General features: G+C 34.5%; 1 protein-coding gene across 1 annotated transcript; it reads right to left on the bottom strand.

Moving 5' to 3' along the window:
• Positions 1–16,075: 16,075 nt before the first annotated feature.
• LOC133321470 (alcohol dehydrogenase-like) lies at positions 16,076–16,988 on the bottom strand. Its single transcript, XM_061530562.1, has 3 exons — positions 16,882–16,988; positions 16,420–16,821; positions 16,076–16,357 (listed from the first exon to the last, which is right to left on the bottom strand). Exons 1-3 carry the CDS (start codon positions 16,972–16,974, stop codon positions 16,082–16,084), a joined length of 771 nt encoding a protein of 256 aa, XP_061386546.1. The 5' UTR covers positions 16,975–16,988; the 3' UTR covers positions 16,076–16,081.
• Positions 16,989–26,616: the final 9,628 nt, after the last annotated feature.

The raw sequence follows: 26,616 nt of genomic DNA, 5'->3' as shown, positions 1-26,616 counted from the left end.
AAGAAGATACCCCAAAACCAATAAGAGATGATGGTATAGAGTGTATACCACCTAGCCAACAAGCCTACTTTGTATGGTCAATGTCATTATTGGATCATACCAATGCGGCTTCAGACCTGGCAAATCCACCGTTGACCAGATTTTCACTCTGCGCCAAATCCTGGAAAAGACCCACGAAAAACACATCGACACATACCACCTATTCGTCGACTATAAAACCGCATTCGACAGCCCTATCCGTTCAGAGGTGTTTAAAGCCATGTCTACGTTCGGCATTCTTGCAAAATTAATACGGCTATTCAGGATATGGCATAAGGATATGGCACAACATCCTGCTGGAAAAAGTCATACGAGACGCAAAGGTGAACAGAAATGGCTCTCTGTACACCAAACAACACATGTTACTCGCCTACACCGATGACATCGATATAAAGGGTCGAATATTGCGAGTCTGCCATAGTGGGTCTGGCAGTAAACGGCGAGAAGACCAACTGATGGTACGTCCAGTAGACTCGGACCAACTGTGGAACTTGAGAACTACAGCTTCGAGGTAGTTAACGATTTTATATACCTTGGTACCGCCATAAATAAAACGAATGACATCAGTTTTGAAATTCGGAGAAGGATTGTGATGACCAACAGATGCTACTATGGTCTAAGTAAGCAGTTTATAAACAAGGCCACCTCCCGTCAGACCAAACTCACACTTTACAAGACGCTGATACTACCCGTGCTGTTATATGTATCTAAAGCATTGGTACTTGCGCAAGCAGATGTGACAGCTCTTGGGGTGTTTGAAAGAAAAATTTTCCGAAAGATCTACGGGCCGATCTGCGTCGACGGTGAATATCGGAGTCGAATGAACCACGAGCTTTACAATTTATACGCGGACATAGACATAGTCAGTCGTATTGAGCTGCAGCGACTACGATGGCTAGGCCATGTTGTGCGAATGAATGAATGTGAATGTCCCAGCTCAAAAGGCATATAAAGCGAGCCTACTGATGGTTCCCGTAGAAGGGGAAGGCCACGAATCAGATGGAAAGACCATGTAGAAAACAACGTCTTGGAACGTGGTCTTTCAAATTGTAGGAGATGCGCACTAGACCGACTCGCTTGGAAATCTTTTTTAAGCTCGGTTTATGGATCAACCGTTCTGTAACAAGCCAGCTAAGTAAGTAAGCTCATTGTGAGCAATTGGATTCGGAGTAAAATGATGTTATCAGGGTACATCAATTGTCCTATACCATCGCAAAAGTGCTGGTCGTAGCGTTTGGTCACTTTCCCTAAAAGAAATTGAATGTTTTTGTTGGTAACCACCTTCAAAGGGAAATCCATTTTATAATTTTTTTAGTGTTGCTTCACTCGAAATGCTACAATTCATAAGCAAATGATATGACAGCAGTCAATTCTAAACACGCATATATGACGGTTAGTACTGTAATAAACGAACTTAATTGTAGTAGCGCCATTTATGTATCACTTAGGGGTGAATGTCCTACTAGTAAAATTAAAATACGAATTTATAAAGACAGTGCCATACATTCCCCACTTCAGCTTGACTATTTTGCAAAAACAAAATAAAAATGGTATCTTAAAAACCCACCAACACTACTAAAAATAAACCCATCCAAATTGCTAACATCTTATACGCACTGTGTAACCTTCTTTTAACGTTATTTCAAATATCAATTCAAAACCTCTATGTCAAACGGTTCAAGAAAAATCAATTAACATACATCAACTGGTCTACCATACCGAATAATATGATAAAACATAATAAATTTTGGCACAAAAACAAAATACCAAAATCATTGAAACAACTTCAAACCCCAAAAAGGGGTATTAAATTCCGCATGGCCAAGATAAAAGCGTATAGCCGGCATGACTTTATAAATTGATATCAATTTCTTCGTTTCATTAATGCATCATATCTCGGCTATAACAACAACAAAACAAATGGTGGCGTAAAAAAGATCATCCAATTAAAACAATAAACAACAACATACTGAGACTGAAACAGTTAGCAAAACCTTTAAGGCACAATATCGGTTAGTAAGAACAGAAGAAAAAATAATAAAAAAAAGATTGGGGTACATCGCCGCATCCAGTTGTGCGCCCAAGTCATCATTGTCGTTCGACAACATCCTCCTCCTGCGCTTGTGTTCAATTTAAAAGAAATTAAACTAAATCAATTTGTTGGTTGTTACGCGCAATATATTTTGAATTTCATATCGCCTTTTGGCTTTTAGTTGTCAATAGTTAATGCCACAAATTGCGAATAGAAAGAGGTTTAGCAAAGATTGAACCAAACTTATGCGCGAAGGCACGATGAATCTTTGCATCAAGCACACACAAAACAGTCAGTGGTGCACATTAGCTCATGAACATAATCAAGGGAACAAAAGTTAAATTTGAAAATATATTCGTATTTCTTCGTAAGTGAATAAAGTAAATGGTAATGTATAAAATACTAAGTAAATTATTGTGTTTCATACAAATTGTAAAAACAAAATATTATTTGAAAAAAACCGAATTATTATGTGAGCCACTGTATTCTACGTATGTAGGTACATGAAGGTTCAGCAATAGTGCGCGCTTCGTTGGCGGTACTTTTTTCAATTTCAAATCGAAAGACACTTTTTGTTTTTATTTCATTTAAATTACACTTTGAAATGATAACGACATAGATTGGTCGTATTCGATCGAAAGCATACGTTACACAAGCATTTCTTAAAAAAGAGCAATATATTACAGTTCCGATTTGTTGCCGAATGAATGTTCTCGTTGAGTGAAATATTTACAAGTTTCATATTCTTCATTAGCGTACAAGACCTTTCGCAACAGGGCATAGTTATGGTCCGATGTCATTTTGGAATCAACTCCATGAAAATGATTTTCAATTTATTTAATAGGGAATATATAAGACACATTACTTGAGGGGGTTGTCAGGCTACTACAGGGCGTGTCCAAATGTGTCGAGTGACCATACTACTCTAAAGTAAGCAAATAACCGCAGAGGAAAAGAGGAATTGTTTATGAATATTTTCATAATTTCATTCCCATTGTACATGTACACACTTAGAATTGAAGTACAAATTTTTGCCAATATTTTTTCCAAAAAATGTAAGCATTACATTAAAAACACAACTATTTTCCTACTTCACTCTATTTTACTACTTTTTGCGCCCATTTTTTCCTCTCTCACTGTATGGTAAAAAACAAATTTATTCCTCCCAAGAAAAAAACACCAACATTCACTGTTCGGCTATGTTTTGTTTTCTTCCTAACAACTGCCGTCTATACACTCATTTCTTTATTGCAGACACTGTTACCTACCCCTACACTGGTGTTATAAAATTCGCATATGTATTTTCCAAATTATTTCGATATAAATGCCAAATACAATGTTGATATTGTATATGATTTGTGTACATAGGAACATGTAAATATAAAAGAAGCGAGACAAGACATAATAACAAAGAAGAAGAAAACAAAAATGAAAATAGAAAATTTAATGTTTCTGTGACATAGAAAAAAAAATCTCTCTAACAAAAACCCAGTATTAAAAGTTTTATGAACTTCATTCATACAATTCAGAATTCTTGACATTGGCAACACTTTCTAAACACTATTCATATAAAATACGAATTATTTTTTCTGTGCGGACCGGATAACCTACTGTTATAGACAAATAAGAAAATTTCGGATGGGATATAACTCAGTAACAGCGGGTGTAACAGGTGCCGTGTCATGCCATGTAATACTGCTGCGATCTCTTACATAAAAGTTTATTGACTACGGGATCATTTAATTTCACCTAGCCTCTTCAGCCAGGTGGGACCTCAAACTCCGAGTCAAAAATGTTTCTATAAACTTATAGATAATAGCTGTGTGGAGCTCAAAGGAGAAAACTGACCAAGATTAACCGCAAAAGCTATAACCACGGTATGGGCTGTTTTCGCATTGTCATCAATATTTGAGATTCGAGAAAATAGTGTCGGTGTTGCTGGCAGATACATACCCTTAGCCTATGACACACGTAGTATACACTTTTCATGACTTTTGAATGATATTTTAGTTTGCGGAGGTCTACGGAAACACTGACTAGTTTCGAGGTGGAGCAATTTTATATTAAATTTATATTTTTTGAATATTGTGACGGTTTGTGGGGGATCTACTAAGTCGATAGTTGTACTAAATATATGTTAAGTATATCTATGCAGGTCTGAATTCACTATTTGGTTTATGTAATGTATATGATTTGCTCAAAGAGGTACCAGGAGGTTTCGTAAATGGATTTAATCGGACAATGCATTCGACCAATGGGTCCCATATAGAATACAACGACGTGAACAGGTTCTAGAAGGAGATATACATTATTTTCAGGCATGATATAGGTTTGGTTGTGCAATTTTTGGGTCATATTCGCGTGATATTATACATTTAATTTTCAGCAACATTTTGATCATCCTGTTAGAGAGATACCACAAGGATTGGACCAATATTCCCTATCTTGGAAGAAAGATTATGATGTGTAAAGTTTGGATCCAATCTGTTATCGTCCGCATTAGCCAAATTGGCTGAAACAGATTTGGTTAAAATACACTTGGGGTTCCAAAACCAATATTTCCAAAAGGCACATTTGCATAGTATAAACGGTCATAAGGCTGAGGGTACGAAACTACGATCGCAGTGCTTTTAAAAATAGAGATTATAGCCACAGGTGACGAATCATAGATTTGGCTTCGATGACGAGCCAAATCCAAAGATTCGTGGAAGAAGCACATCGAAGTAAATCCAGCTCATTTCTTCGGAAAAAATTTCCACGAGGCGACTATTGCGCTTAAGCAAAGTATGACAATCAATTCTGGGAGGTGCACTAAAGTTTCCACAAGTCGTCGGATCATTTTGGAATACGAAAATGAGAAGCCGATTTACTGTACACGGCTCAAACCTGCGCGTTAAAGGGGATTTTGATGGGTCATCCATGGTACAGCCCTGACTTGGCACACAATGCTTAATTTTTATTCCCGCACGTGAAGAAAAATGTGTCGTCAACAATTTATAGAAACTGTTTAAGTATTCCAAAATCCTGTTTTGGAGGCTTCCTTTGGAGTGAATGATGCTTCAAAAATTGTTTTGATGCTGCTGAATACTTAAAATCATTTTTATGATAAATATTTCGTTGGAGCAAAGGTAGTTTTACTGAATGAGTGTGATCTCAGAACCAATCCTTGGTTAAATCGACTCAGACCTCAATTCGGGTTAGGGGTTAAAATATAATAATTTGTTGGCCAATTTTTAATGGTTAGCACTTCAAGTCTCTTATAAAATTAATTCAGGTAGAATAGAATTGTTGCAAAAATGTCGAGTCGATCGGAAAAAAATGGCTGAGATATGAGTGTTCAAGAGATGCAGAGATGATCCGATATGGATATGTTTTCGAAGAATTATTCTACACCTACAAATGTTCTACTTAAGCCAGATACGTTATTAAAGTTTTTGAGGGATTTATAGCGGATTCTAGAAATCCCTCTAACAAAATTGGTATTTTTCTTATAAAAATCATGAAATTAGTCAATAAGTGACTAGGTTAGGTGGTCGTGATTTCGTCAAAACACCTTAAAAACACTCCAATACAATGAATTGACTGACAAACTGTAGGGTATCGGCATTTTTACAACACAATTCTTGTGGCTCTTTTCATCTCAATTTCAATCGTTTAACAATTTCCTGCCCTACGGATGAGTATGTAAATTTGTCTCGCATTTTAATGGTATTGCCTACATCTACCTCTTCAAGTACATTGATATTCGTATATCTATCTGAACAGCGCCAAACAAAAACAATAAATAAAAAATCGTACCATTCAATAAAATGGGTTTAAGCACTTTAACAGTAGTTAAGAGGCAAATAACATTTTATCTCTCGCCTTGCTAACAAGAAATGCTGAGGAGAGCCGACCACCATGAATGGCTATTTTGAATATTTACGAATATTTAAAAAAACGCAAACGTATTTATTACAGGAAATAAAAAAATGACTTATAAAGTATTGCAGTATTATTTCAATATAAAAAAATAATTTTATCAGGTTCCTATAACGTTTCTTTTATCACTTTCCACCAAAATTGGGTTATATACAAAAATTCACTACAAATAGAAATAAATCATTTCCGCTTAGTATCATTTATAACTGGAGCCTTACCCAGACGAATATTTTAACAAGAATTTCAGTCAGACATACCAAATGACTTTGGAAATGGCCTACATACGAATGTGGAATTGTCTATGTTCTATGAATTCATCCAAAAATTTTAATTTGGCAAAAGCAAAAAGTTAGACGAACTCTTCGTTTTAATAACACATGCTGAGCGCATTTTTTCTCCACAAATAAAGACATTTTGAATAGCTTCAAACACAATTTATTCACGTTCCAGGGGATGGTTTCTTGGTGATGTGGTCATTCTTTCTTTGTTGTTGTGTTGAGAGATAATTGTCTAATGCAGAAAAGTCTGCCACAATGGAACAAACAAACAAACAAATCCTTATCATTAGTGGTCAAGAGGTAGTAGTTGCTTCTTCAGTCTACCCAGCAACCAATAAGATGGAATAGAATTTACACCAAAATATGTTTAGGACGCAAGACTGATAGAGTAGAATATGTTTTTGTTACACATGTGCGCGGCACACAGCTGCTGCTACAATTTTAGGAATTTTGTAAAGATTTTAACTTTAAAAGCTCGATGTACGAATGCGAGTAATAATGCACACACACGCATTTGAAAAGTAAATATGGAGGGTAGTTTTAGAAGTTGATTCAAAAATTATATATATAAGTCAAAAGTCAATACGTTAGCTAAAAATATTTACTTCCCTACAGTATTGTGCGTTAGAAGCGTAATAACTTGTACTTGTCTTGTAACGTACAATTTCAGACAACATTGAATTTGTATGTTTCGAGAGATTTGTGGGATGCTCAGAGGGATTTTTTGAGTTTAATGTAAGGAAACCTGTAAAACTTCTAAACTTCTTGATGTTGGTATGAAGTAAGTTTACACAAAAACAATAAAAATCAGTAAGGAAAGTTGTAAAGTCGGACTGTGCCAACAATATGATACTCTTCACCACTTTGGGTATATTCCTCATATGTATCCTAACAGACGTCGCCTTTTTGAAGGAACATTCAACGAACTTAAATATGTGATCTTTATCTATATGCAAACCGACTAACATCAAGACTCAACTCTGTGCACTATGCAAAATTTCGTGCAAATCGATCAAAACTATATATGAGAGCTATATCTAAATCTGAACCGATTTTCATGAATCTTAGCACACATCATCCTGAACCCAATTCAGTACCCTACGCCAAATTTCGTGTAATTCGAAAGATATATAGGGACTTTGGTGCCCTTTTTACCTTAAATCGGACGAAACTATATATGAGAGCTATATATAAATCTAAACCGATTTTCTTCAATTTCAATAGGGATCAAATGGGATCATGAATGCGACCTGTACTTTGTTTACAATTTAACATCTACAGGCAGACACACGGACGGACGGAAATGCATAAAACTACTCAGAAGGTGGTTCTATGCATATTCTCAAAAGGAACCATGTGTTTATCTCGTTTCCTTTTGCCTGTTACAAACATATGCACAAAGACATTATACCCTGTACCACAGTGTGGTGGGGGCCCGGTAGTACAAAATGAGAAAATTCTATGTTGCAAACATAAATTTACTGTGAAAAAAATGCATTTCGGGCCCCCCGGCCCCCCTCTGCATACGTCCCTGGTTCTCTGACGCCATCAGACATTTCCTTGGAGAAATTTGACGTTTAGACAGAGTACGATTTCACGTACGACAATGTGTTGTGTTTTTTGTCATTTTTATTGAAAAGTTTGTACTTTTTATTAAAGACATACTCGATGATGTGTTGTGTTTGTTTACAGCGCACTGTATCACCGCAGTGATAGGAAAAATCGATTTGTAAAAAATAATTTACTCGTGTACATATTTGGGGCGATCATATTTCACAGCTTTCGACTTTCATCTATCCTGAAATGTAGACTGATATCGATAATGTTAGGTAGGGAGATTGCTACCCAGTGGAAACCCAATGTACCAATTTACATCCAAATCGACAACTCGTAAAAATATTAAGAAGTTGACCAATATTGGTTGGAAGATGTGTCACCCAATGAAAACACAACGTACCAGATTGTAGCCATTTTTAAAAGCGTGTCCAAACTCCCCAAAATACTAAATAATGGGGAGTACCTTATATAAGGGATATCTTAAATGTAGGGGTAATAGCAATGCATCAGAACTCTATCTTCAATGTTGCGAGCACTATCATGATTTCAACAGACATACAAAAGGACAGAAAGAACAGAAATAAGGTCCGCGAAACATCAACATTATTTATAAGATCGGCACAGGTTACTAATCATGAATCTATACGTACAATCCAGATCGGATCTGGATCTTTCACATCGTTATGTTTTATCAACCCTGATCAAGTCCGATCGATTCGCTTTTTTTTGGTACACATCGATTTATTTGAAATAGGGACTATTTTGGTCGATTCAAATGCACTTTTATTTGGAGTTATGTCAAACCATGGATCTATACTGAAATGCCAAATTATTAAAAATAAAAAAGGAACCGAATTGTTTTTAAAATAAGTAAAAAAGTGTCAGACGGCGTTGTCGATGAATATATACCCTCACCCTATGGTGTACGGAGAGGGTCTTCGGAGTTACACACAGTTGGTATTATTCTTGTATATAAGGTATATGTTTTTATCAAAGACATTTCAGATGTAATGTTGATCAATTCGGATTTCAAATAAAAGTTACAAGATTATATAATATTGACCCTTTTTAGAGGAGGTGCCAGAGGAGAGGGCAGAATTAAGTTTGGAAGAAATAATAAGATGTGCAAAGTTTGAATGAAATCGATTATTCCTTTCGAGAGTTATCGGGGGCACCAGCCAGCCAGATAGAAAGAGAGAATTTTCTGAAATGAATTTGGTCCAAAGAAACATGGGGTCTAAAACTAATATTTCGATAATTTTTACCGTATCAAAGTGTATATACCCTCCTCATTAGCCATAAGACTGCGGGTATAAAGATTAGGTCCACTCTCGAACAAACTTAAATGACAAATTAAAGCCTCTTCGATTGAAAATCATAAAAAAGAATGTGGGGTGGACCCCGTTCTTTTCTTCAAATATTTTGGTTACCCTAAAAGAACCGCATATGGCAAATTGCAGCACATTCGGTTTAAAAATGCGTCTAATACCTTTCAAATACCGAAAATGTGGCACCGTTATACGGTTTGCACAAAAACGCAGACCGACACTGCACAATGCCTGTTCAGAAGTTTTTCAACCAAAATGCCAAATTACTGTATTTTAGCTAAGAAAATTGCGTCTTAAAAATCCGAAAAAATGGACGGATACCATTACCAATATATAACATTCAGGAGTAGCAGTAATATGCGTAGATTGAAAACTACACAGCCAAAATTGTTTAATGGATACTTTCATAATCTCTTCCATGATTATATTTTGCCATCTTGTATTTATTTGTTTTCATCTTCAAAAAATGTAAAAATTTCATTAATATCACAACAATTTTCCTACTTTACCACTATTTGCCCTCATTTTTCTTTTCTCTCTCTTTTGACAAAAACAAATGTATTCATCCCAATTGTTCGGCTGTGTTTTGTTTTGTTATCGTCCTCAGCTTCTCCCCTTTCTTGGTGGTTGTTATTTTTGTAACCGCTTATTTGACCACTCCACTCGGTTGTGACAAATTTAGCATTCCATTGTTTATTTATTTCAGACACCCTTACCGACCTCTGCATTAGTATCACAAAATTCGCATATGTATTTTCCAAACGATTTCGAGTTAAAAACGCTAAACATTACTGGCCTGTGTATTGGTGTTACAAAATTCGCGTATGTATTTTCTAAATGATTTCGATATAAATGCTATATACAATATGTCGAACAGGTGTTGGATACGAACCACAAGTAAAACCGAATGTTTAACATTGTATATGGTTGTTCTGATGAGTAAATAAGAAAGTAAGTAAATGAGAAAAAACGGTCAAGACATAACGGAGAAAAATTAAAAAAAAATAATATGCAAAGAATTCCTGTGTCATACCACCTCCAAACACACATACTCCAAAGTTTTTGTTTTTCCACTATCTCTGACAAGAAACCAGTATTTAAAGTTTTATAAATTGCATCCATAAAATGCAGAAATCCTGACATTGACAAAACTTTCTGAACAATATTCATATAAAATACGAACTATTTTGGTATCGTGATTTCATACACAATTCTGACGAATATTTCGAGGATTTGAAAACGGACGGACTACTTTATGACGCACTCCACCTTACTAAGGTAGAGAAATAATCGAAATTTACGAAGTTCACAATTTAAATAAATATGTATGTTGGCACATAGTCTCCTCCAAACTTAAAAGTAAATACGTTGTTTTTCTCCAATTAATTTATTCATTGAGTAATTTAAGTTATTAATATATCTCTTATATTTTTGAATAGACTTTTTAATATTTTGACGAGGCAAATTGTGAAAAATCGTATATCATATGTTTTATTCTCAAACTTTGCCAACGTACTTCATTATCGTCCACGCAAAAAAAAAGCATAACAAAAAAGATGAATAAAAAATTAAGAATACAGAGCCGTTATGGTCAACGATTTAGATTTCATTGTTAAACAAAAGCAGCAATTCTGAAAATAAAACCAACAACAAAAACAAATAAAAAGGCATCTTAACAACGACAATCAGGGATGGTCCGTGTGACGAATTTTTAGGTTTTCGACTGTCAAAAAGGTGTAAACGTCGAAAACGTCATATACCTGTATAAAATGTAAAAAATGTAGTAAACGTCATTTATTTCAATATTATCACCATATACAGTTATTTTCAAGAATATATATTATTTTTACATATATCTATCTATTCTTTACTAGAACTTATAAAAATTTCTAACCTTTTCTGAGAAGAAATTTTTGAAATTTTATATGAATTTGAGTAAATCATACGTAATTTCCAAATTTATTAATTGAAATAGCTGTTTTGTCAAAAACCTAATGGTTTTGGGTAGGTTTCCGACGTTTCTGACGTATGTATTATACGTCGGAAATGTATGTTATTTACGTCACTGTTTCTGACAGACCATCTCTGACGACAATCCATGTGGAAAACATTGAAAATCTGGAGTTGGCCATATAGACATTGTTAAGACTATGTTTGCTTTATTTAACTATGGTCTACAATTTACTATGATTTCAGTTGGTGTTGTTGTTGATTTTTAGGCACCTTTTCCTACCTGGGCAGACAGCCGTTGGATCAGCCAAAGAAGCATTGAAACGTAAACCTTAGCCAAGTCAGGGTAACAAGTGTTGAAGAATGATTTTTGCACGCAATCGAATTAGAAGTGAATACTACGAAGACGGAACGGGTACACGATCACACATTCACTCCCATTCAATGATGACAATGAAATAACGTTCAGACGTACTACGTACGAGTACACATATGTGTGGATATATAGCACTGTTCACCAAACAGGCGCCCGTGGGCGCTTTGGGAGTGTACCAATACAATCACAGTTCTGTGTTCGAAATTTGTGTGTGTGTGTGCTTTAACATAGACGATCTGTACCGAGAGAGCGAAAATTACTCTCCCAACGGATCTATGCGTGTGTCCAACACAATCATAGCAGTTTGCATATGTATTGTTGGCTAACCCTGATATATAGCAATGAATATGTTTGTGTTTGTGTGTGTGCGCTCTGTACTGATCCGTTTGTTCTGGATGAAACTTTGGATATCCATAAATTCCACACCTAATGGGCGTGTTAACCACAAATAAAAGTACAATGCCAGAATCAGTTGTGCATAAACATAAATAAAAAATTCGCGAAAAATAGAGAGAAAGAACAACAACAACAAAATAATAACACTGGGGCAACCGCCACCATCTGGCAATGAAGATGACGGTGGCAGGTTACGCTAAGCAATTGTAAATAGCAAACAAATAATCACCATTGAAAAATTCTTCTTTTCTTGATTGCAGAACGCGTGGCGATTGGGGGTAGGGAAAGACGTAAGATGAAGAGTAATTTTTTTTTCTATTCTTTATAATGAAAATGTGCTGAAAAATTGAAAACAATTGGTAGTGCAATTTTCTGTTGCTTTCAATGGCAGGAATTTTATTAGATGTACGAGTGTGTGTGTGCCCGATTGTGTGAAATAATTCACATCTTCAATATTTGATTTATGCCCGCTAAATCAATAAAATAGATCAAGTGCCGTAACCACTTTTCTCAGAGGAATTTATGGCATGAAATATATGAGAAATTTGTTGTGAAGATCAGCTTTTTCTTAATTTGTGATACAGTTGATAATACAGTAAAACTATGTGAAGAATTATAAAACTAATAAATAAAAAGAAGAAGAGATCAATTGTATTATAGGCCTACATATATAACGCCTGAGTCACAGTATGAAGATCATATGAGGAAGATGCACATTGAATTCGTGGTTGAATTCGTGCAAGGAAAGGAGAAAAAATCGAATTTCCTTTCTTTATTACATCGCTTTAGTTTCTTATTATTATTTCTTTTTTTAAGGATAAACCGACAAAAGGACATGCCGAGCTATAAGGGCGGATTTTTAAAAATATTTTAATAAGAAGTTTTTATGTGTAACTAAAATTAATGAGCCATATTCTTAACCTAAATCTATGCTAATAAAATAGTAAAAAGTCTGAAGCTAGAATCTTTAAATTTTGGGTGAGGGTTATTCTGGGTCCAATGGTGTTAGATAAGGCCGGAGTTTTGGAAATTCGTACTATAACTCGTATTGCACGAAAAGTACTGAATGTGGTACCATTTTTATTTGGAGCTAGAACTCTTAAATTTGAAATGAGGGTCATTGATAGAGTGCAGAATATATGGAGCAACGGTTTTTTGGATATTCGAACTAGAAGTATCCGAAAAGTACTAAAATGTTCTAATTTTTTAAATTTCGGAGCATGTGAATGGATATAGCTATAAGTTTGTAGGAAGTTTTTGATATTTGTACTTATGAGAACGAAAAGTACTAAATGCTACCATAATTGGTACCATTTGGATTAGGGTGAACCGATAGAGTTGGAACACTGAAATTTGGAATTAAGATTATAACTGCTTTGTAGAATTAAGGTATGTTGGTAGTTTGGGAAATTCGTACATATCTGTACTAAATTTGGTACAATTTGAATTTTGCATAGACCAATAGTACTGGAATTCTGAAATATGGAGTAAGAATCACGCTTGGGCTGTAGGATTGAGGTATTTAAGAGGTTTTGGAAATGTATAATAATGTGTACTAAATTTGGTGCAATTTAGATTTATGTTAACTGATAGAGCTGGAACACTGAAATTTGGAAATAAGATTTGTGTTGGAGTGTAGTTTTGGAAATTTGTACTTATGGGTACTAAATGACACTAATACATTTTGGATTTGGAGCTGAAATAGTACAAATTTTAAATTAAGATTACTGTTGGATTGTAGAATTGAGGTATGCAGTTAGTTTTGTGTATTCATAATTATGTGTACTAAATGGTACTTCATTTAGTACAATTTGAATTTTGGGAGAACCGATAGAGCTATAATCTTTAAATTTGGAGTTAGTATTCCTGTTAGGGTATAGAATTCGGATATGTAGGTAGGAATGATTTTTTTTACTTTTCTGTACTAAGTGGTACTAAATTTGATACAATTTGGATTTAGGTGATCCAATTGAGATGGAATCCTGAAATTTGGAATAAAAATTACTGTTGAAGTGTAGTTTTGCTTTATGGTTGTAGTTTTTGGAAATTTGTAGGGTGTAGAATTAGGTTATGTAGGTAGGAATGGACATTTTTTACTTTTCTGTACTAAGTGGCACTAAATTTGATACAATTTGGATTTAGGTGATCCGATAGAGCTATAATCCTGAAATTTGGAATTAGAATTACTGTTGAAGTGTAGGATTGCGGTATGGTTGTAGTTTTTGCAAATTTGTACATATGAGTACAAAATGGTACTACATTTGATACAATTTGGATTTAGGTATACCAACAGAGCCGGACTCCTGAAATTTTTCATTAATATTACTTTTGGAATATAGAATTGTGGTATGTGTGTAGTTTGGGAAATTAGTACTTATGTGTACTAAATTTGCTACAATATAGATTTTGGGTGAACCGATAGAGTTGGAATACTAAATTTGGCATTAAGATTGGAGTATGTGGGAATTTTGGTAAATTCGTACTTATGATTGATTCTTAAGGTAGGTAGTTATTGAAATTCATAATGATGTGCACTTACTGGTACTAAATTTGGATTTGGGTGAACCTATATTTGAAATTTGGATTTTTTTGGAAAAAAATATTACAAAAGTACAAAGGGTAATAAATGATACCAAATTTAGTATAGATCTAGATTTCTGTTGCGGTCAGAATTCGTGTGTAGTGTTGAGATATGGATGTAGTTTTAGAAATACGTACTAAAAGGGAGCATAGGTACTAAATAGTACTAAAATTTTAATTATACTCAGTATTGCCTTTTAAATAATTCGCACATTCGCTAAAGAAGTAGCGGAATGTAAATGGCTATATCCCTATGGTAGATGGTATAAATATTATACTTACTACCATAGGGTGGGGTGGATATTAAATATGCCAGTATGTTTGAAACACGTCTAAATATTCACCAATTGCCGCAATCGATTAAACCAAACATTCCACAAACTATTTTAACTTCTTCTAGTAGCTCCCCAACAAAGGGTCGACATTTTGAAAATTTGTTATATAAAAGCAAACTGAATATGAAATATGATGATGTAAGATGTTTGCCTTGTCTCGAACGAATCCGAATATGCGACCCATAGGTCTACTCCTTCTGCAACCTTCCACACAAAATTTAATATTTTATTCTAATAGTTGAATCATACCTGTATAATGTTGGAAGATAGGACTTTCTAGCACCTCCCCCACAAAAGGTCAACATTTTGAAGAATCATAAATCTCATATGACTCGACTGGAATATTCAATTTCATCGAAACTTTGCACATCGTAATATAGGTCAAGTTCAACCGCTCAGTCCACTCCCTACTGTTACCTCTCCCCCAAACCGTTAGAATTGTATAGCGAATAATAAAACCTGTGTTTAATTCAGTAGACAAAACCAAACCATAGGCTGAGGGATTTGGGATTCTCATTGAGTACAAAACATCCCTACTAAAATCAAGTTAGGCACCTTTTCAACTGAATTGCCTCCTATTATTTAGGGTTCAAATCTGCATACCAAAAATGATCAATATCAGTTCACGTACTGATATCGCACCTAGATAACGTCACCGCCCATTTTCGATATTTCGAAGGTATTACACCTTGTTCAACGGAATTGCCTCCTATTATTTAGGGTTCTTTTACCCGATCTTTGATGTTGGTTGAAACATGTGTTCAAGCTTGCCATATATGGGATATTATCTAAAAAGTAATGGCTCGATTGAATGAAAATAGTTTTGTTGAAGATCGCATCTGGAGTGTTTGCTTTCCATATATGGGATATTATCTAAAAAGTAAGACAACATTGATCACGTTTATTATGAATATTTGACATCCCACGAGAACCATTACCATTATACGTGGGCTGACCGGTAACATTTCAACAAGCAGACATGCGGACACATAAATCTACATAGATTCTGATCAAGAATATATATACTTTATGGGGCCTCCGATAAATATTGTAACAGGAATTACAAATTTAACATACTTTATGGTGAAGGATAAAAAATCACAGCTGGTTATAATTGATTTTTGGAAAATTACATTTTATATTTTTTTAACAACAATATTCGCATATAAAAATAATAGGATTTATTTAGAAGATATCATATACTATTTCACACCCATGTATGTACATTATATAGACATAAAGATCTAACAACATTTACATTTACTTTGCCCTTATAGCACTTCATCATTTTAATAGGCTTCCCAGAACAATTTATGTTCGACTTTCTTAATGGCACAACGATCTGTGATCCACAAGGTATCATTTTGGGCCATTTCCAAAACTTGGACTAAATGTTCACCAGCTTTTGCTGCTGGTTGACGTGGTGCAGCAAATACTTTGTCTGTCAATGGTTTTGAATACTCAAAAGTGTCACTAATTGTGGGATTAGCTGTCATGGGACTTTCAGTTAGACCAGGGCAAAGACCAGTTATGGCAACACCACTACGTTGATAATAATATTGATCCTGAAAACATATTAGCGATCTTAAAACGAATCCGAATTACTTAACACAATTTTACAACTTACAGCCAATGAGCGGGTAAAGCCTACAACACCAAATTTCGATGCACTGTAAACAGCAATGGGTGGACAAGGTTCCAAACCCAATACCGAGGCAATATTTAAAATAACACCACCTCGTCCTTTTTGTGATTTATCCATATACGGCATAGCCTCCAGGGTGGTATTAATCAGACCAATTAAATTCACATTAATTGTAAATTCAACATTACGATCAGCAATAACACCGGCGCCATTTACCAATACATCAATATATTGAACACTTTTCACAACATGATTGATTGCATTTTTAATGGACGTTTTATCGGTGACATCACAATAGATGTAAGTGACTTTGGTATTCTTATTCAAATCCTGTAAGTGTTGCAGGGCTTTGGGATTTTCCATAACATCCAAAAGGAATAAATTCTAAAGGAATACAAAGATTTGATTTGATTGTTCGAATGGCATTAAATAAGGATAACTTACGGCCACATTACGAGTCATCAATTGCTTACAGGCTTCAAAACCAATGCCACCAAAACCGGCAACAAAAACAACATTTTTACCACTTAGATTCATTGTGGAATACTTTTTTTATTTTCTTCCGAGACTTTATTACCGTTCAAAAATAAAATTTAATTTAATCGGCTTTTCGCCGACATCACGACTTTATATAGCCGCAGTCGGATGATTGAGAGCTGAGCTTGCGGTTAATCTCAAGCCAGATGTCAAATAGATAACACATGCTGTTAATTTTTATTTGCTGATCAAATTTTATTCTAACGATTGTGATGCACTTTAAAACAGTGGAACAGGGCAATACTTTCTACTTTTATAAAGATATCAGGCGTAAAGTTTAGGCTTTGTTTTCCTAAGTTTGTTATGATAATTTCCAGTTTATCTTGTTTATTTATCACATATGAGGTGTAGGGATCCACTGTATATGTCCACTCACTAACAATTTCCTAATGTACATATTTATTTGTCAACAGTCGAGATATTTGTATACAGTTAATCAACTAAATATAGCTTTAATAAATACGATAGCTTAGAAGATAATCAACCCACAAAAGAAGGATGTATAGGTAGCCAAGATTACTACGCCGAACGTAGTAATGTTTATAATTTTTAACACAATTCGGACAGATTTGTATTGGGAGAAAAGAATTAAAACCGTATTTGATGTTATATGCATTTTTTATACACTATACAACTATGTTTTCAGGGTATTATAGCTTTGTGCAGCCCCAAGAGTTTGTAACACCGGTCCTAGACCCACCTTTAAGTATACAGATCGTAATATCTCCATTAGCTAGGCATGTGTGTCCGTCCGTCTGTCTATTATAATTTGTAAACACAATATAGGCCACAGTTATAGACCAATCTTCACTAAATTCTGAATGTAGAATGGGTTCTGGCCAAGGAAGACCTCTATTGCTTTTGCTAATGATCCGTTAATATTAAGAGATGAATTAGACCAAAAATTTTATTTTTGTATGTTTTTCTGGTCGCCCAAGAGACATTTTACATGTAGAATGGGGTGCAGCCAAAGAATAATCATGGCAGTTTTGATAGCGATTGGTCAATATTTACCGGGTAAAATATACCCTGGCTTTTTTGTGAAAAATTACAAAATTTGTATTTTATATATTTGTATTGTATATATTTACCCTTGAAGGATATAAACCTGAGAAATTGATGGTATATCCAAGAGGAGTGGTTGACTTCTAAATTGACTTTGGGAGTTATACTTATTTAGTAACTCATTACCACACTAGAGGGCGGAAATATAGGGCTGATCACTTTGAAATTTAAGGTTCAAGTTATAGCCAAGGACAACGCCTATAACTTACGGTGATAGTGAGATAATAGTTTTGGGATAAAGTGGACCCAAAAACTTAATTTTTCGTACTTTTTCGAGTCGATCTTTAGGTCAAAAGATCGAACATCACAACACAACCCACGGTGAAGGAAATCTGGACAAGTTCTTAAAAGGGTTCGGAAATATGTCAGTGTAAGGAAATATTGCCCAGGCTCTAAATAAATATTCCCCAGAAAGTTAGAGTTCCGTGGTACTTGTGTATGGTATCGTAAGATCGGCCCTGTCCGATTAAACTGCTTCGCTCACTGGTGTAAATTTCAAAAAGTAGACTTTGTGTTAGGGCCCAAATTCCAAAAGTCGACTTTGACGTGGAATATATAGACTGAAAATATATATCGAGCTGAGCACGGCTAGGGCTCGAACCTAGGTCCTCGGAGCAACACAAATGTTGCCAGACCACTTAACGTTCTGAGCCATCAACACACTTCCAAAACGGTTGCGCAAAAACATGTGTATACCATGGAAGAAATTGTAGGTGTGTGGATTAATTATCCATCGCTACAACAAAAAAAAAAATTTGTTTTGAAAAGGACTGTTCCTAGAATGAAGACAAATGTCGAACTTTGACAAATTTGAATTTAATTCGCATATGTAAGTTCCGCATCAGGGCGGAATAAATACAAGCTATCAACGTACGACCTTTGTAAAGCCACATAGCCCAATATGCCTGATGAGCCGCTTAACCAACGGCGAAACGCGTCGCATAATGGTGGGTACGTAGGTTCTTCTCCTGGCTTTCCTTTTCATTGCAAAACTTAGATCATCAAGCTCGACTCGAAAGAGTATAAATAATCACTTAAAATATATCAATGATGTTTAATTTTCTTCTTTTTTCTGTAAAATGTAGTAAATATATTGATTCGATATTTTCTATCATCCAAGTAAAAAGTGGGAGCTTGTCCAAAAGGAGTGAACCATGGTTAGGCTTTATCTTGGTCGAATTAAAATAATATTTGGTACGAATCGGGTACATTGGAGAGAATGCACTACACAGACAAATTTTTAATAGATATTTTTATAATTTTATTTATACTTTATTTTTATATTATACACGTTCTTCGCTTAGAGTACAATTAAAAATTCTTAAAATCATGAGAAAGCCACTATTTTTTTTCCAAAAATGCAAAACATTACATTAAAAACACAACTATTTTTCTACTTCACTCTACTTCACCACGATTTGCTCTCATTTTTTTCCTCTCTCTTTTTCTGACAAAAACAAATGTATAGCTCCTAAGAAAAGAAAAAAAAACACCACCACATTGTTCGGCTGTGTTTTGTTTTGGTATCGTCTTCCGACTCTCCCCTAACTTGTTGGTTGTTATTTGTGCAACAGCTTGTTTTACTAGTTTAGCATTCCATTGTTTCTTTATTTCAGACACTCTTACCGATCTCTGCATTGGTTTTACCAAATTCGCATGTGTATTTTCCAAATTGTTGTGCTATATAAGTGCTAAGTACGATATGCCAAACATCGTATATGATTGCTCTAATGAAGCAGAACATGAAAATATGTAAAAAATAAGAAGAAACGAGACAAGACATAACAAAGGAGACTCTCCCATTTTGTTCTTTCTATCTGACATGAAGCCAGTATTTATGATTGAAAAAGGTGCTTAAAGTCTGTAAAATATCGAAATATGGTACCTAGGCTTTTAGAATCCAAAATACAAAATTACACCCACAATCCCGTTTTGTTCATTCTCAAGAAACCAGTATTTAAAGTTGTATGTAACGTATTCATAAAAAAACAGAAATTCTGACATTGGCAACTCTGACTCTTAGATTCACTTCGGTGCAAACTACCTAGAAATGGTGTGTAGCACATTGACCATTTTTTGATAGATTGATTTTATACCCCTCGAAACCCCAAAATAAAGAACTAAAGCCATTATGATTGAAAAACGCGCTTAAAGTCTGTAACGTATCGAAATACGGCACCTACGCTTTTAGAGTCCAAAATACAAAATTACACCCAATTCGGCTTTAAAATATCCATCAAATACCGAATATTTTGGAGTAACATAATATGTGTCCTACTATAAGACGTTAATAAGGGTTGCCAGTTTGTCTGGATTGTCTAGATTTTATGACGCTTGTCCACTATTAAGATACAATTTAAATTGTCTAGCTAAATATTGAAAAATCTCTAATTACGTGACATGAATTATCTGTTAAATGGGCCGGGCGCTAGAGCAGTAAAACCATTTTCTATCGGATTTTAATTTTAATTCTAGATCGATAAACCCATGTTTGTATATCTATATAAATAGAGGATTTAAGATCCATTGGTATTGAAACAAGCTACCGATGGTCTCCGAATGGGAATATATCAATTAAAATATACCACCCGATTATTCAATTTATCCAAAATGTTTAATGGATTTTGGAAAAATTTTAAATTCAAGAAAAATCTCCACAGTAGAAATTTTAGATACAGGCTTACATAAATGTCACCGCCGCATATTTTGTATTTGGTATATTTAATTCCAAATGGGTACAGATCTATTATTAAGTTTTTAAAATATTGCTCAAATATTAGCCGGACATATTGTAATTTTGCAACAAAATTGGGTTTCGAAATGATCATTTGGAGAGTAATATACCTTCATGCACACAATACTGAGCGCAGAATCCCATATTGATACTCTATATTGTAATAATCCATCGTTTTAAAATTTTGAAGTTTTTTTGCTGCATATTTCAATCCAAGAAACTTTAACATAGCATAACATATTTTTATGACCACTATTTCATCATTCTAGTATCATTTTAGGCGATAAATTTGTTGAAAATATTCTTGAAATTTCCTAATTTTTATGACCGCAATAGTTAGATTATGGAACAAATCTGGCATTAATTTCTATAAACAAATGTATGATCTGTGAACATGTGGTAAGCGTACCTATAATCTAACATTAATAGCCCACACAATGTGAGGTTATCGCTCAATTATGAATTTTTTTATGCTGCCGCAATAAAAAAAAAGAAAAAAAACAAATATTTAGCAATTTAGAAAATGTGATGAATGTGTTAAATAATATAAATTGAATGTTTTAATAAACTATCTAGTTATTTCTGGAAGGCTTGGGTCGTAGATGAAGTTCAAAATTAATATTTAACCCATTAACGCCCAAAAGAAAACTGTCGGTCAAAATTTGCTTTAAGGGAACCCCCTCCATTCTCGATTTTTAAGATTAGTAACTATGCACACATATATTTGAAGATTTAAAATGGAAGAAAAATAATTTACAAAAATGTTTTGTTGTTGTTTTTTGTGATCAAAAAAAAGCCCTTATTTTTGATGGCGGGCATGATAACTCATCACTGGAACATCGGAATCCGAAAATTCCAACGGTGTTAGAAAGAGTACATGTCTGGCTCTCGTATGAACTAGGATTATTGACTTCGCTCTAAAATTAACAAAATGGCGGACCTTTGAAAAAATATTTTTGGAAAATCGCCGATTTTTGACCAAAAACCAAATTAAACAAGTGAAAAAGCGTTAAGTTCGGCCGGGCCGAACTTTGGATACCCTCCACCATAGATATACTAAAAGGTAGTTGAAATGAAAATGTAGGGAAAATACCAAAACCATAATGTGAACCATGTTCCAGAAAATGTTGATTTCATCCAACCTGTGCATATCTTATTATTCTTCCAAACTTAGTTCAGGATCGAAAATGTGGACTATCGGTCCACTCCCTCTGATATCTCCCACACAGGTGCTAGGCCTAAATGCGGGTTATAGTTCATGTATAGTTCATTATCGAACCTTACGTTCTAACTTTATCTCGATATCCTCCGCAGGTTAAATGATTACGACAGACTCTTAGAACTAAACCCAAAACGTGGAACAAATTAGATAACTATTTTAATATAAAAAAGGGGGTTATATGGGGACTACCCCAAAAAGGTGGCGAATATAAATAATTTTTGGTAAGGAGATTTGTTACCATATACGACTACAAAATACCAAATTGCAACGAACCCCAAAATACCGAATATTGGGGGTACCCTTATATGGGGGCTACCCGAAAAAATGGACATATATTCATAATTTTTTGTGGAGAGATTTGGCACCTATTAAAAACTCAAAATATTAATTTACAGCCAATTCGGTGGAAAAATACGATCAAAAACCCCCCAAAATACTGAAAATTAGGAGGAAACGTTATATGGGGGCTACCCGAAAAAGTGGACCTATACTCATAATTTTTTGTGGAGACACTTAGTACCCAATAAGAACCCAAAGTATCAAATTTCAGCGAATTATTATTATTATTATTTATTTATTCATTTCAAAGCCAAGCCAAAAAGCCTTATATGGCCAGTATACTACAAAATAAACTTAGACCAAATTAAAAATATAAATTTTAAACACTAGTATTTCTTTTCATGTTACATTTCTTCAAGCTCCATAAATATTCATTAAAAGTAATAGAAAAAAATCATTTGAATAAGAACTACTCTGAATTGATTTACAAAAACATTAAAGTAAAATATTAAGTAATTACAGAAATTTATCTTCAGTATTCAACTACTCAAAAAATTCAGTTGTAAAACTCGGTCAAGAACCCCAAAATACCGAAAATGGGGGGTACCCTTATATGGGAGCTATGCCTAAACGTGGACCGATATATCCCATCTTTGAACTTGACCTGCCTGCAGACAAAAGACAACCCTATGCAAAATTTCAGCAATCTATATTAATTCCTTCAGAAGATAGAGTGATTACAACAGACGGACGGACAGACGGACGGACATGGCTAGATCGTCTTAGAATTTTACCCTGATCAAGAATATATATACTTTATAGGGTCGGAAATGAATATTTCGATGAGTTACAAACGGAATGACAAAATTAATATACCCTCCATACTATGGTGGAGGGTATAAAAATAAGGAAGATATTCACCGATTGGCTTTATCCTAGTTCATACGATAGCTATACACTCACAGATGTGTAAAAATTTGAAATCGATTGGGTTATTAATTTTTGAGTTATCGGGCCCGCCATACGCAAAAGAGAAAAACGCTTTTAAAGTTTGAGAAGCCCTTTAGCCGTCATTTGATGCTGACACAATAAATCGGCTATTTCTTCAAGAGTTCTTGAGGTTTTCATATGAAATTTTGTAGGAACATTCTTGAATTAGTGTAGATTCAAATTAAATCAAAAAAATTGACCCCGAGAATGGGGGGTACCCTTAATTGATTTTTAATAATTCTTTACCGACTAAATAAAAGGGATTTCATAAAAAACCTTAAAATTCATTGCTCACTTTTGCGAAAAAGAGGCGCCCCTACTTAAGGACCTTATCTTACCGTTTAGCCAAATTTTTCACTTGAATTTTATTTCAAATATAACACGCTTCTCTACACGTAATCGATATATTATACTCCACGAATTACTAACTTTAAATCACTTGGTATATTTAATAACAGTAAAACTTTTTACCAAACACAACTGAACTGATATTACAAACTGAACCGAGATTAATAAAAAATAACACTTGTTTGGTCCTTGGGACCACGTGTTCTTGTTTATAAATCACACCTTTAAACAGATGTCCTCATATGGGGACAAAGGGCGGTAATGGGTTAATTACTTTACAAAATCGTTGCTGATTAATAAAAAAATGCATTAAATCAACTTTAACGTTGTGTTAAAATTAAACCTATTCACACCTACAATCAACAACAAATCTATTATTAGAAGAAAAAAACATCTGACATGGCGCTTAGAATACTAAACGAATGCGGTAATGTCTGGATGAACATTTCTCAGAATTGCACTATGTAAACAAAAATCTATCATTTAATCAATCACTCAATCAAATGCAAATAATAACAATGGAATAATTCAATGTGTTAATATTTTAGTACAATTGTATGTAATTGTTTACATTTAATTTGCATTCCCTCAAGCAATGTTCGAAATGTTGTATTTTCAAAATAAACAATAAGAGAATATAAACAAATTAAATAATATCACTGTAGTCAGTGATGTCAATTGCATGTGAAAGGGGTACATTTTTTAATTAGTTATCAATCAGCTGGGCAGGTAGTAATTAACATTTATGGTGGACAGAACAGATAGGAAACATTGTTAACCAAATAATATCAATATCGAAGAGTGAATTCCCTTTTGAACTGCAAACCTCTAATTAGTGCAAACTGGCACTAAAGATGGACACTTAATGCGTAGGCCTGGCTTTTATACCCTTCACCATACTGTGGTACAGGGTATTATGTCTTTGTGCATATGTTTGTAACAGGCAAAAGGAAACGAGATATACACGTGGTTCCTTTTGAGAATATGCATAGAATCACTTTCTGAGTCGATTTATGCATGTCTGTCCGTCTGTAGATGTTAAATTGTAAACAAAGTACAGGTCGCATTTATGATCTGATTTGGATGAAATTTGGCACAATTCACTTATTTGGCCCAAGAGCGAACCCTATTGAAATGAAAGAAAATCGGTTCAGATTTAGATATAGCTCCCGTATATAGGTACCCGATTTAAGGTAAATGGGGCACCAAAGTCCCTATATATCTTTCGATTTAATGAAATTTGGCATAGCGCTTGAGTCTAGAATGTGTGTAAAATTTGTTGAAAATTGGTTCAAATTTAGATATAGCTCCCATATATATTTTGTCCGATTTAAGTTAAATGGGGCACCAAAGTCCCTACATATCTATCGATTTGCACAAAATTTGACATAGGGTACTGAATAAGCTCCAGAATGATGAGTGCTAAGTTTCGTGAAAATCGGTTCAGATTTAGATTTAGCTCCCATATATATTTTCGTCCGATTTATGTAAATTGTGCACTAAAGACCCAAAGTTTGGCCGACCGGGACACAATTTTGTACAATGTACTGAAGTTTCTAGAATTGAATGTTTTGTTTGTTGAAGTATTTTTAACAACCTCTTTTATATATTTGTTCGCTCATGACAAGTATATTTACAGATTTTTTTCTGTTTTTGTATTTACACTGGATGTTGTTGTTCTGTATGTTCATGGGGATTTTCGTGCCTTTGAGATGGAAATCTGTTCCTATCATAGCCCGTGTGTTAAGTTTCGAAAAAATCGGATTGGATTTAGATTTAAATTCGTTCAATTTCATGTCAAAGTTCCTTCGAAAATGCGCCGTCTGTTAGGATACATATGTAGAATATACCCCAAGTGGTGAAGGTATCATATAGTCGGCTCAGTATAGCCGATTTATTGTGTCAGCATCAAGTGACGGCAAGAGGGATTTCAAACTTTAAACGCATTTTTCTCGAAGCCGTGTTTTTACGAATGATGGGCACGATAACTCAAATATTTATAATCCAATCGGTTCCAAATTTTGACACGTTTCTCGGGGAGTGTATAGTTATCGTATGAACTACGATAATGCCAATAGTTGTAGGACTTCCATATTTTTTAACTTAGATCAAAATAGGCGAATTTCCAAAACAATTTTTTTTCAAAGGTCCGCCATTTAGTTAATTTTCGAGCGAAATCAATAATCGTAGTTCATACGAGAGTCAGACATGGACTCTTTCTAACACCATTGGAATTTCCGGATTCCGATGTTCCAGTGAGGAGTTATCATGTCCGCCATTAAAAATAAGGTATTTTCTTTAATCACCAAAAACAACAAAAAATGAAGGAGGATTGAATCGTATCCACACGGATGCAGTTGAGAAAGCATTTCGAGAATATCGTACGAATTCCATCCTCGGAGATCACCCGCCTACGAGAACTGCAGAAGAGCAGCAGCTACCTCGACAAATCACAAATGAGATCTGGATGGTGTAGCCGCCTCAATTCATATTGGGCACGAATTGATTGAGAGGTCGCCATTATCTGCCCGGCATGTGGTAACGGACCACATGACACGCTACACCTATTCAACTGCACAGCCAAACCCACTTACCTAACCCTATCTTCTCTTTGGACTCATCCGATATAGGTCGCAGCCTTCCTGAATTTGGAGTTAGAAGTAGAACCAGATTAAGGAGAATAAGAAGAAATATACAGCAGTACAAGCTGCTACAACAACAAGAATAACAACCAAATTTTGCAAATTATTTATCTGCTCTTTTAAATCTTCAATTATATATGCCCCAGCCCAATGAAATTCTTAAAAATGTAAAATCGAGAATGGGGGAGATCCCTTTAAGGTTGGCGAATCAAATGGAGAACGAAAATATATTCGTTCTATTTATTGACATACATATTTTCGATTGACATACATATGTCAAAAATTCGTGACATGATTCTCTACGATAATTTAAAATTAATTTCATATAAAAGTAAAAATTAAAAGTTTCAAAATTTCGAAAT

The sequence above is a fragment of the Musca vetustissima genome, unplaced genomic scaffold (assembly GCF_032173495.1).
Source record: "Musca vetustissima isolate MV318-11 ecotype Yass unplaced genomic scaffold, APGP_CSIRO_Mvet_v1 utg4496, whole genome shotgun sequence".
NCBI lineage: Eukaryota > Metazoa > Arthropoda > Insecta > Diptera > Muscidae > Musca > Musca vetustissima.
Note: the sequence above shows the minus strand (reverse complement) of the source record. Positions and strands in the feature narration are given on the sequence as shown.